General features: G+C 35.9%; 1 protein-coding gene across 1 annotated transcript; it reads left to right on the top strand.

Moving 5' to 3' along the window:
- The first annotated feature begins 443 nt into the window (after positions 1 to 443).
- Positions 444 to 11567, top strand: LOC136695397 (angiopoietin-related protein 5-like). The gene is made up of 7 exons (XM_066669457.1): positions 444 to 522; positions 2128 to 2202; positions 2367 to 2400; positions 4306 to 4397; positions 6167 to 6284; positions 9928 to 10113; positions 10728 to 11567. The coding sequence occupies exons 1-7, from the start codon at positions 520 to 522 to the stop codon at positions 11024 to 11026; spliced, it is 807 nt and encodes a 268-aa protein (XP_066525554.1). The 5' UTR covers positions 444 to 519; the 3' UTR covers positions 11027 to 11567.
- The last annotated feature ends 1315 nt before the right edge of the window (positions 11568 to 12882 follow it).

Genomic DNA, 12882 nt, shown 5'->3' with positions numbered 1-12882 from the left:
GGAACTGAGGATACAAATTATTTCAGTTTTGCAAAGTGTACTTTTTGTAGATACCACTAGATACAACACACTATGGTTTCCAGAAATGTGGTATGTAATTGCAGCCAGCTCAAATACTGTGCCATTCAAAAATATTCTGCACCCTTAAAGGTTGTCTTATAAGCTCAGACTCTGTGGTCAAATAAGATTCCAGGAACGGTCTGAACTGTAGTAGAATTGTCTTGAGAAGCAACAGGACAAAAGGAATAGGTTCAGAGAACGGGGAAGCCTGAAAAGTATAATCATATAACCTGAGAATTTGTAAACAAGTATTTGGATCAACCCTGACACATGTCATATGTATATTGAACTTTGAAACATGCTGCCTTGTGTATTTGCTGTATGACTTGTAATTTGAACAAGCCTTGTATTAAGAGTTGTTTGCTGTGGGCGGGTGCGTGGGAGGGTCAACACTGGACAGTCATTGTTAAAAGAGACTCTTCTGTGGTCTCATCTGACACTGGAGAACACAAGTCTTACATGGTGAGTAAAGATAAATAGTCAGTACTGCACCCTTTATTTCAGTTAACTTGACTGTAATCATGTTATACAATGTTAGTCATCAGATGTAATTAGAATAGCATAAATTTAAAAAATTCACAGTATTGAGTGACTTGTAGAATTAGAATGAAATTTCTTATTACATGCAGCATCTTTCAGTACAAGTTTTCATGACCTGAAACAAAACAACAAACTTCAAAAGTCAAAGATACATAATTATATTATAAAGATAGCATAATTATAATAAAAGCAAAAAGGGTGAGGTTAATTACAGTGTACTTGGCTAAAAAGTAGTAACATTTATTCAATAATATACTTGACAAGACCTATTTAATATGGAAAATACTCACCATAGAAATATTTATGCACTGTATATAAATTCTTTTACTTGAATCAACAAATTAAGTTAATACCTAAATTTGAAGTTCAGTAATAAATGTGTTTTCAATTTTGGAAAGGTTAACTTGTTTAACTAAATCTAATGTGTACCATAAATCATGATGCAGAAGTACTAAATTATACTGCAGCATATGTGATTATTTGTATGAAATTCCTCTTCATCCTTGAATTAAACCAGTTATACCAGCAGTAAGGCATTGAAAGGTTTGGAAAATTTAGGTGAAATGATATATATAGTTGCTCTGTAGGTGAGAATATATAAAAAAATTTTAATATTTTAATGAAAGAATTTAATATTTCTACAGATTTAAGTACATAATTTCCTGACTTTAATGGCAACATTTTATATCTTTCTTCCACAAGTTTACCCATTTCACTGGGTCTTAAAGAAACATCTTTGAAATGTGTTATCCAAAATACCTGAACGATCAAGCACCTCAGCACAGTTCAGCCCTGTTCAGAATGACCAGTTCCGGTGCCTGTTTTTTTTTTTTTTTTTTAATGATAAGCCATTCACCCCAACCCCCAGTATGAATCTGGGAAGAAACCTTTAAAGTGGATTGAAAAATAAAAGGGAAAATTGTCTGATTGAATATAACTGCTGCAACAAATTAATTTTAATTGGGACCATAAAATTAATTTATTAGAGTAAATTTATTCTCATCCAGAAATTCAGTGGATGTGAAGCAATGTTTAATCCCTAATTAACCTAATTATAGCTCAGAATATTCTGTGTTAATCTGTATTTAGTGTTTTAAAGAGTTTAGTGATATTAAAGTAGATTTTATATGTTTTAGAGTATTTGTGTCCAGCTCTTGACAGCTGTCTCCATCATTCAAACACATTTATATGATTTATCCACTAAGCTCTTCTGTCCTCTGAGATGTTTATGGTTAGTTTTTTTTTTTTGGTTATTGTTAGGGTTTGTGGAAGTTAAGTGTAGTTAGAAATTCATGGGAACATTCACAAATATATTTTGCACACATTGCTTTGCATTTAGCAATTGCCAGTTTTATATATAGTACACATTTATTAATCCTGGGAATGGGAATGACTTACATAATAGATGGAACTGAGTGTGAAGCATCAGGAAGAAAGTGGAGTAGAATAAAATAGAAAATATTAAATCTGTAAATGCAATCAGTCCTAGTCTTGGTGATGCCCCAATCTTTTTTTTTTTTCCCCCAGAGAATCAAGATGGTGAATATGATGATGAGCCGGGTCAGACTGCTTGTCCTGTTAATGTGTGTTGTCACTGCTCAGGTCAGAAAAAACTGGTTGTGTCCTTAAGCATACAAAACTGTAAATTGGGCATATTTTATATGGCACATGAACTAAAGAGCTAGTTACCAAAATTTAAATGATGAAATCATAATGTTTTACTTTATATTTGTCAAATGTCAAGTATTTTAATTATCCTGTTTTAGGGGTTGCAGGCCCAGTCTTCAATGATAAAGATGCGTGAGTTATTATCAACTTTTACACTTTGCTGAAAATCTGTAGAACGGGACTTTGAATGGCTGAGACAAATGCAGAGTTATAATAAACAGAAATATCTCACATCCAGAAAAAAGGTGCAATCAGCCAAAAAATTTACAGGCCCAAATTTCCTCAAGCCAAGGTCTGGAACATAACTGTATTATGATCAGTGCCATATCCTGCATATTTAAGTAGCCATAGTTAAAGCAACATTTTACCTAGTTAACAAAATTTTCAACCGTTTCAAATCAAATGACCCTTTCAATTATATTTCAATATATTTCAACAATATTTATGAATATTATAAATAACAAATCTTCTTAATGAAATCGCCTTGTCTCATTTCAAGTAAAATTTACAAATAAAACAATGATTTTGAAAAAAAAACTGTAAATAAAGTCCTTATGGCTTGCAGAGCTGTATAGAGAGAGTTGCGTCACCATCGTTGACTCCAGTGGACCAGTTTTTACAGCAATGGCGGATGAGGGAGCCTCCCAATAGTTCCCCGGAAGTTAGTCGCAGACACCAGCAAAACGCTGTAGAGTTACAGCAAAACAGATGCGAGTTCAATGCGCGTTTAAAATGTAAGACATTTAAAGAATGATATTTTATCAGCGCATCTATATCTGATTTACAAGTGTGTTAAAGCATGCTAGCGTATTTCCTCACTAAATTAGTAGATTTGGGGAATGTTAACATTTAATTAGGCTATAGGATTTTGAGTAAAGTATAAACATAACGAACAGCCCATGGCTTTCTCCTGTAATTATATGATTTTTCCATTGTGAAATTAGAGAAACATTCTTCTAGCGTGATGTTTGTCTGGGGGAGTATTTGTTAAATGTAACTGGGCGAGTGACTGTAGAGTTGTGAGTGGAGAAGGTGAAATGAGAGTTTATTTTGCAGTAGAATCTAAGCTAAAATTACACAACAGGAACAGAACTGTTTTTGTGATTATGTAGAATAGAATGTAATGCGTATCTGATACTTTTAAACAGTAAAGAAAGAGCACCTTCATCCTGCACCTCGAGTTTCAACACTCTGGGTGTTGTGTCAAGTAAAACCAGAGACTTTAAAAATAAGGGAATGCTACGGGTTGAAATTCTCAAAGCTGAACATGGATTCCCGTCCTTCAGCATAAGAGCTAATCTGCTTGCTGTTAACGGATAAAGTCCGGTCCAGCCCTCCAGTTTGCTGGTAATGTAACCCAGTAAACAAGAAACGTCCCTGGACGTTCAAAATATTCGACTGCCGTTGGCGCAACTCTTAAACACTCCGCTCTCTATACCACCCTTGGGCTATCTTTACTGGCCCCTGGACAGCGGTGTCTGGAGCCGTGCCCTGTGTGTGACACGCGTTTGAGTCACAGGCTCATAATAGTGCACAGATCTGATTGGCTGAGTAGCCTCACGTGTGATATGCAATTAGCCTGGTAATCTCCTGGAGCGATAAAATTGAACCATGGCTAGAAGAGTCACACTGTTTAAAACAAACACGCTGTTAAAAAGTAAACAGCTCTTAATTTATCAGTTACAGGTCCAGGTCCGAATAGGACATTGTCTGGGTCCATACCCAAACCACGGTCTGCCTATTCGTGACCCCGTAATGTAACTAATGAAAATTAAATTTTGCCAATAATACCCTCAGTAAGTTAAGTCCGAATGGAAAAACAAATACAGAGAATAGGGAGAAAATCTTGAAATTTTATAATGGTTTTACCCTATTCTTGTATATCAGCTGCTGTATAACCATTTTAATGATCAAATAATTGTTTAATCAGATATTATTGTGACATATTTAAAAGAACACCACGAATCTCAATTTATACGTGAATTTATTTTTCTTAAATGTTTAATTTGATTCTGTTTGTGTCTCTCTCATTTTTAGCAAAAGATTGCACAGACATAAAGAATGTCATACCTAGTGCACAAAGTGGCATTTTTACCATTTGGCCTTCTGCATCCAAAATGTCTTTCAAGGTATTAATTGTTCTTGTATTTACAATGTAGTCTAGTGTACTTTTTTTATTTATTTATTTTTTATATAAACGGTATAAGAGTATTTACAATTAAATGAAGTAATGATGGGGCAGTCACACAGCACCAGGGACCTGGAGGTTGTGGGTTCAAGTCCTGCTCCGGGTGACTCTCTGTGAGGAGTTTGGTGTGTTCTCCCCATGTCCACGTGGGTTTCCTCCAGGTGCTCCAGTTTCCTCCCACAGTCCAAAAACACACGTTGGTAGGTGGATTGGTTACTCAAATAGTGTCTGTATTTGTGTTTTTGTGTGGGTGTATGATGGACTGGCACCCCCTCCAGGGTGTGTTCCTGCCTTGCGCCCAGTAATGGGTAGGCTCTGCACCCACCGTGACCCTGAACTAGATAAGCAGTTACAGACAATGAATAAATGAATGACTGACAATGTCTTTTTGCTATGTGATAAAATGATAAAGGACTGATATATCGCATATGCTATTCTACTTTCTTTTAAATTATTGTCAATATCTATTCACAATTTAATTAATGAATTATTAATTAAAAGTTAATGTTAAATTAATGCCTGACAAAAAAGTTGGCAGTTTGTAGTGCAGTTAATTTTGTAGTCGTAGCTACACACAATTTTAGCTTGCTGTATGCTGTGCCCCAAAGCCTAACATTGCCATTAACGTTATGATGGATTTATTTCATTAGCGAACTTGACTTTGTGACTAAGTCCATGCTAATTCTATGCCCTTGCTTTTAACAGTTCTTTATTTTACAGTACATTACCAATATGACGACCAGTGATGACTTATCAGTTAATATAAAAGTTTAATTCATGTCAGGTTGAGGTTTATTAAATAGATACTGTAGCTAAAGCTCCACATGCTCTACATACCTAAAAATATTGGAAGTTAATGTTTGTCATTAATGTTCTGTTAATGTAAGATATTAAGCAATTAAGTTGATATAATTTCCAAATCACTTCAAAGAAATCACAGAAAATTAGTTTGATTTTACAGGAACTCACTGTGTATATATATATTCATTCATTATCTGTAACCGCTTTTCCAATCCAGGGTTGTGGTGGGTCCGGTGCCTACCCGGAATCATTGGGTCGGGAACACACCCTAGAGGGGGCGCCAGTCCTTCTCAGGGTGACACACACTCACACATTCACTCTCACCTACAGACACTTTTGAGTCACCATTTCATCTACCAACGTGTTTTTATGGGCCGTGGGAGGAAGCTAGAGCACCCGAAGGAAACCCACACGGACACGGAGAACACACAAAATCCTCACAGTCACATAGAGCAGGACTTGAACCCACAACCTCCAGGTCCTTGGTGTGACTGCGACATTACCATCCGCTGTGCCGTCGTACCGCATGCATATATATTTTTGTATTGAAATTTGCTTTAAAATAGCAGCATGTATAGTGAAGTACCTGAAAAAGTTTTTTTTTTTTTCTTTCCTCGTTTAGAATTCTTCACCTTAAACAGCCTTTATACTGATGTCTAGAGACCTGGATGTGTCAGAGATTCTGTTTTAAGCCCATTTTAAATGTGACCACCCTATAATGGAACCCATTCTATGGATCACAAACTTCAAATTACTTTGCAGAAAAAAAGAAACATAATAAATAATCATGCTAATAAATACAATCTGTTTTTGGGCTTAAATATAATGTATTGCTTTGTTAACCCTTAAATGATATATTTTCATCATCGAAATCACTTTAGCACAATTCATTTAATTGTTTCCATGCAGGTGTACTGTGAAATGCGAAAAGACGGTGGCTGGACTGTTCTCCAGAGACGGACGGGAGGAGATGTTTCCTTCAACAAAAAATGGGCAGAGTATAAATCTGGGTTTGGAACTCTTAATAGTAAGTAATGTCTATTAGCAATTACTTACACATAGTCCCTATTCCCTGATTCATTACTTATATTGATATGGAAAGTTAGGCCAAGCCAGGTTAAATGACATTTTCTTAACTTTTATAAATGAAAATAAATGAACACATCCCCTACATGGGTTAGTCATGAATTTGGCATTTTTATGCGATTTGTAACATAGTGGAAACTTCACACCAATTCCCACGTGTTTTTTGTCTCAACACTCGTAAAACATACCCTCGAGGGGGCGCCTGTCCTTCACAGGGTGACACACTCACACATTCACAGCTACGGACACTTAAGTTGCCAATCCATCTACTAACGTGTTTTTGGACCATGGGAGGAAACCGGAGCACCTGGAGGAAACCCACGCAGACACAGGGAAAACACACTAAACCCCTCAGAGTCACCCGGAGCAGGACTCGAACCCACAACTTCCAGGTCCCTGGAGCTGTGTGACTGCAACACTACCCGCTGCAGCACCGTGCCGCCCAATGATTCAAATAAATAATTAAATTTAAATAAATCAAATATGCTACAGTTCCTCCTTAGAACACTGAACTGGTACCAGAGCCCAGACCTCAGCATTATTGAATAAGCTTACAATGACTTAAATTGAGAGAAGCAGGAAATTAAACCATTTCTATGACTGAAAATTGTATGGTAATATTGTTGAAAAACTGAAAGTACTCTTGAACTTGAATTTGATTTACATTTTTTCTATATTGCTTTTTTCCCCCTGATATTTCAAAAAATGTATTGAGTTGTAATTAATGGTGGTTTTACTGGTCATTAAATGCAGCATTGCCTCTCATTTGCACCGTAATATATATAGATCCAGTAGACTCAATACAGCACATTGTTTTAAAGTGGACTGCTAAATTTGAACCGCTAAAGTTTCACTTAATTTCATTATCTGTAACCGCTTATTTAGTTTAGGGTTGTGGTGGGTCCGGAGCCTACCCGGAATCATTGGGCACAAGGCAGGAACACACCCTGGAGGGGTCACCAGTCCTTCACAGGGCAACACACACAAACACATTCACTCACACCTATGGACACTTTTGTCGCCAATTCACCTACCAGTGTGTGTTTTTGGACCGTGGGTGGAAACTGGAGCACCCGGAAGAAAACTGTTAAAGTATATATATATACATATATACATAGCACTAAAAGTAAGGAAATTTGTGTTTCTTTGTTGTAACAATGCTTTTTGGCAATAACTCTTATACCATTGGAAAGTGTGTGAATTTCCCTTTTAAATGGTGCCACAGTTGTAAGGAACATGCATTTGTGGGATGAGCAGTAGAGCTGAGTGGGTTGCGCTCATGAAAAATTTGCCAAATCCTCTATGACAATGCCAAACAGCTTAATTCTGCCATTGACTCATTTGGTGTTGGTTGGACTGGATGATTGAAGTTTGAAGAAACAAGACATACTGGCAATTAATCAATTTATTCATTTAACAAACAGGAGCCTCAGTTGTTTGTGAAAGAACCATACACAGCCACAACAGCCTGGTCACACACTGCTGTGGGATGGCATCCCATTCTTCAACTAGCATTTGTCACAAATCAGCCAACGAGGTTGTGTTGGTCACTCTGGCACAAACAGCATGCCCAAGCTGATCCCACAAGTGTTCAATGGGGATGGCTGGACTGCTGGCAGGCCATTCCATCCTCTGCACTCCCAAATTCTGCAGGTAGTCTCTGATAAACCCTGCTCTGCGGGGGCGAGCTTTGTCATCTTGGAGTATAGAGTACGGTCCCAGGCTGTGGAGATATGGGACTGCCACTGGTTGCAGAATTTCATCTTGATATCTCTCTGTATTTAGATTGCCTCCAATGATGACGAGCTTTGTTTTTCCAGTGAGTGAGATGCCGCCCCACACCATAACACAATTATCTGTTTGGCGTTGGCAGAGAGGATTTGGCACATTTTTCATGGGCACAACCTACATACTGAGCTCTACTGCACATGTTCCTTAAATGCGGCACCATTTAAAAGGGAAATTAACAGGCTTTCCAACAGTATAAGATTTATTGCCAAGAAGAATTGTTACAACAAAGAAGTAATCTACCAAACACAAATATCCTTACTTTTTGTGCTAGGTTTATATGCAGTTATATATTATTTAGTAGAACGCTGTGAAATGTCAAGTAAAGACAAGGTCTTCTGAAATCTTTTATTTCGGTCAGCAGGTTGTCAGGCATTTAATTTGTAAAGTAATCTGTGCACAGATTAAATCTTAAAATCTGTGCAGGTCAACATTTGTTATAAAACATGAGTTTTACATTAAAGTGTGATATATGTCCAGTCAGAGTGCTTCAAGCATTAGAGCACTATCGATGGGTTGTCGTGTGTAAATGCTGAGAACTTAAATGAGTTTAAAAGTTATTTTTACCACAATATTTATGAAAGCAAATGTTTATCATTTTTGTATTATATTTCCATAAAGTTAAACTCAACATGGGATGGAGAGTCACATTAATTTTAGTTCATGAAAGTCAGGCATGTTTAACCCGATAAAGCCAGATGTATCAAATTATACATGATTTTTAGAGGTGGCTCTTTATCATCATCTAATGAAGAGAAATACCGAAACAAACTTCCATCCTTTTGGGGCAAGTGTTCTAAGTTCTCTACTGAACTGTGAATGAAATGGAAGCATTTCCATGCATTTACCAAACCATTACAAAATTGTTGCTATCATCATGAAAACACAGGAGAAAATCTCTACTAGACTAATCTAGACTACTTTTTGCCAAACTGAAGCAATTGTATGTATGATTTGTATGATGTTACTTGTAGTAAAAATAAGCATTTTTGTTCCATTTCATAAATGTGGTGTATTTGTCAAATTCTCATTAATTATAATAAATATTCAGAAAATTCTATCTGGTCTTTACAGCAGCAAAACACATTTAGAAAATTTTACAAAGTATTTTTATGAAACAAAAATGTATTTTTAGTTTTATAAAAGCCTTTGTGTGCAAAATGTGTTGCTCAGTTGTCAGATTATATATTATATATATACAATCCTCTAAATGTGGAAACAGTTGTACAGATCAACAAAACAGCCTTTGTTGTTTTGGTGTTTTTATCAGTATATGAAATGTAAAAAGGATCTCTGGAGCAGTCTTTCTCATCAGCTCAAAGTTATGTTTTCCTGAAAAGTTCTGAAGAACAGACAATCATTTGATATCAATTCTTTAATTGAAATTAATCAAAATTAAGAAAAGATTGTAAAAGAAAAAAGTCTGAACTGATTTAACTGATGCAGTGATTATTGATAAATGCCTAAATACGATACATTCAGAAATTGCATGATCCAAAATTGGTAAATGAACCACATTTAGACTTTTAGTTAAAGGGACACAATGTGTGATTTTCAAAAAAATCTGTTTTATTGTATTATTTCATTTGTCAGGCTTTAAAGAATTAACATGCAATTATTGTTACATAATATGAATATAATGTGTTCATTTTTTAACTTGCTGCATATTTAACAATGCTCATTTAAGAACAAATAATGTGAAAGTGCAATATATTGTAAAAATATGGCCTTACACTTATCATGATGATTTAAAGTATGATAAGACATGATTTGATATCTCTCAAATTTTATTTTAGATGATCACTGGTTGGGTCTGTACAAAATAAGTGCTCTAACCAATGAAAAGAACAGGAGTATGACACTCAGGGTGGATCTGTTTGACTTTGAGGGAGGCTCTGCATTTGCGGAATACCAACATTTCAAGGTCGGTGATGAAGCAAGTGCTTACAAACTGAGTGTTGGAGAATACAGTGGCAATGCAGGTACAGTTACTGATTTTCATTTAAATCATGTAAATGTCCTCCTGTGTGATTTGTAATAGTGTGTGATGTGTTTTTACCTTTCATTTTTGCTAAATTATGCAGGCTTAGGCACTCAGTCAAATTACATGTTGTGTTTATATATGTCAGAATTAATAAATTATCATTAACAGAAGACAATGCACACTTATATATGCAATTATATTTTTAAGTCATGGCCTATTTTTTCCAATTAGAAATTAGATAACAATGTAAAAGACCATATAAATGCTTTTCATGGTTCATTTAAAGAGTAAATAAACTCAAAATAGTACTGAGTTATAAGCATATTCAAACACTTTCTTTATGACATATTTATAGAAGTGATTTTAAACACAAATAGTGCTATGTTAACAAAATGTTTTTTTTTTATTGCTCCAATGGTCAGCCCTTTATCCAAGACCTTGAAAACTCTGGGGACCAAAACTAAAGTCATGATACTTTGATATCAGTATCATTTCAATGTGGCAGATTTGTTGGAGAAAACTACTAATTGCTCCTTTAAGTTTTAAAATAGTGTCTTAAAGAACTTTTACCACTCCATTCGTGTCTTAAAAACCTTTTTGTCCATTACTAAGGTGATGCCATACGTGGGGCATACAGTGGCATTGACCAGAATGGCTATGGCTTCAGCACATCTGACCGAGACAATGATGGCTGCTCTCCGTGCATTTTTGGGGACATTGCCTTAAATGACTGCAGTGCACATGAAGGTGGAGGCTGGTGGTTTAGTCGCTGTGGGTCAGCAGATCTAAATGGAGAGTGGCATCCCAAGAATAATAATAAAGGCTGGGCATCTGGCCTCCACTGGCTGACCTGGAAAGCCCCCGAACCATACTCAGCCAAGGCCACACGGATGATGGTGAAATCCATGTGATCTTAAGTCAGTGTAGTAAAGTAGCTTAAGGCTTTCCAATGCTCTTCCTCCATTCCTTAAGTATGATGAAAATATGCCAAAATTAAGAGTATTTTCTTGCCTATAAGTGGGTGTAATATGAAACAATTATATCACAATGTTTTAATGCATTTTTTCAATACACAACACACTCAAAAATATAATTACAGTGGTTTTACCCTGTGTACAAAGTCATTTATTCAACCTTTTATATAGTGTACTGTTTTACATCCACACGCAGTTGCTCTTTGAGTATTGATGATATATATGATAACCTTGCAACAGTAATTAAAAAAAAATCAAAATGTTATGATGCCCACTTCTATTTTCCCCATTGTGCTAAAATTCTAATAATTTGCCTCTACTTTCCTTCAGTTTGCTATTACTTGAATGCTGCTTCTGGGAAAACTAAAGCTGTAACCACTTGCAACTGTTATTCAGTTTGTGACACTGCTCCAGTGTAATATTCAGAAAAGAATCCTTACATGATTTTGTTAAACATCTTACATCATTCTTCTAAATAAAAGCATATTTAAAAAGGTTGGTTTCAAACACTTTGCATCTGTCTGACTTGAAATGAATTCCTACACAATATATTCAAAAGCTTGCAGGAAACAGTACATTCTACCTTTCTTCTGAAATGTAATTTTTGAAACATTGCTTTGAAAATTTGATTGCAAGCAATAGACAACAGAACATGAGTGAGGACAGATACTGATTTTGGATGACAAGTCCTTAATCACTGAGGAATTAAGATAGATTTCCTTCGCTCAGGAGGACAGGCTCCACTGCTCATCTGTCCAGGGCTGTCCTTTTGCATGGTGACCTTTGGCTCATGTGCATTTGCTTTAGAACAAGAAAGCCTCTACCCTCAGCACTGGGTTGCAGAGCAATGGAATTGAGTCCTGTGGTCAACAGGGATAAGAAGGAATGGCTTTGTGATCCAGAATGAATATTTTTATGGTTGAATCCCAATAAACCTTCACAGGAATCTTCATTATGAAGTTATATTTGTAACTACAGCTAACAAACGCCCTACTGATACTATTCATTTAAGAGGCGTTGACAGACATTTAGACAGATATAGCATACATTCTTACCCCTCTGTTTTCTGTAAGTAATATGGGGTATATCTGGCTCTCTACTGCAAATGAAGACCTGTCTCCCATCTCCCTGAGCAGTCAAAGTTGTCCGTTTGATTTTCCCCAGTGAGCTACAGTTGTACGTCTCTGTGACAGTGCAATGACTAATTCCTAATTATGATGCCAGGGATTTAACTGACAGTTTACAATCCTCTAGATCAGCACAATCAGCAGTCACTCCATTTTTTTCTTTGATTCAACTTTTCAGTTGGCCTCAAATTTTTTTAAATACAGATTCTTAGTCAATGTTTCCTGATTATTTGTTTATTTATTTTGCATTTATATGTAAACATAAGGGTGGGAAAAATAGCTTGATCAGAATATCTTTTGTTTTCACAGCATAGCAGTTTACAGGATTGTTTAGAGGAAATGATTAATCATTTCTGTCATTACAGTGCACTGAAGTTCTGATGAACAAGCTACAGCCATTAACATAGTTACTAAAAACCCACTTAGAGATTCTCTGGATTACTGCCTCTGTTCCTTTCTGCAGTGAGTTGTGAATGTTTAATCATCGAAAGGCTGTGAAATAAAATTGACATATATAGTAAAGGACCAAATTTCAAGGTTTTCTAACTAAATAATTCCAACTATTACATGATCAGTGCTAAAAGGACATTCTAATTAAATTGGAAAGAAGTGCATGTCGGAAAGAATGAGTTCAGAATTGTTAAACATTTGCTGTGGAGCAAGTGC

Source organism: Hoplias malabaricus, chromosome 4, assembly GCF_029633855.1.
Source record: "Hoplias malabaricus isolate fHopMal1 chromosome 4, fHopMal1.hap1, whole genome shotgun sequence".
In the NCBI taxonomy this organism is placed as follows: domain Eukaryota; kingdom Metazoa; phylum Chordata; class Actinopteri; order Characiformes; family Erythrinidae; genus Hoplias; species Hoplias malabaricus.
Note: the sequence above shows the minus strand (reverse complement) of the source record. Positions and strands in the feature narration are given on the sequence as shown.

Coding starts and splice junctions, on each gene's coding strand:
- LOC136695397 (XM_066669457.1), top strand. Junction 2,401..4,305: donor GTCTTCAATGATAAAGATGC/GTGAGTTATTAT, acceptor TCTCATTTTTAG/CAAAAGATTGCACAGACATA. Junction 4,398..6,166: donor CATCCAAAATGTCTTTCAAG/GTATTAATTGTT, acceptor GTTTCCATGCAG/GTGTACTGTGAAATGCGAAA.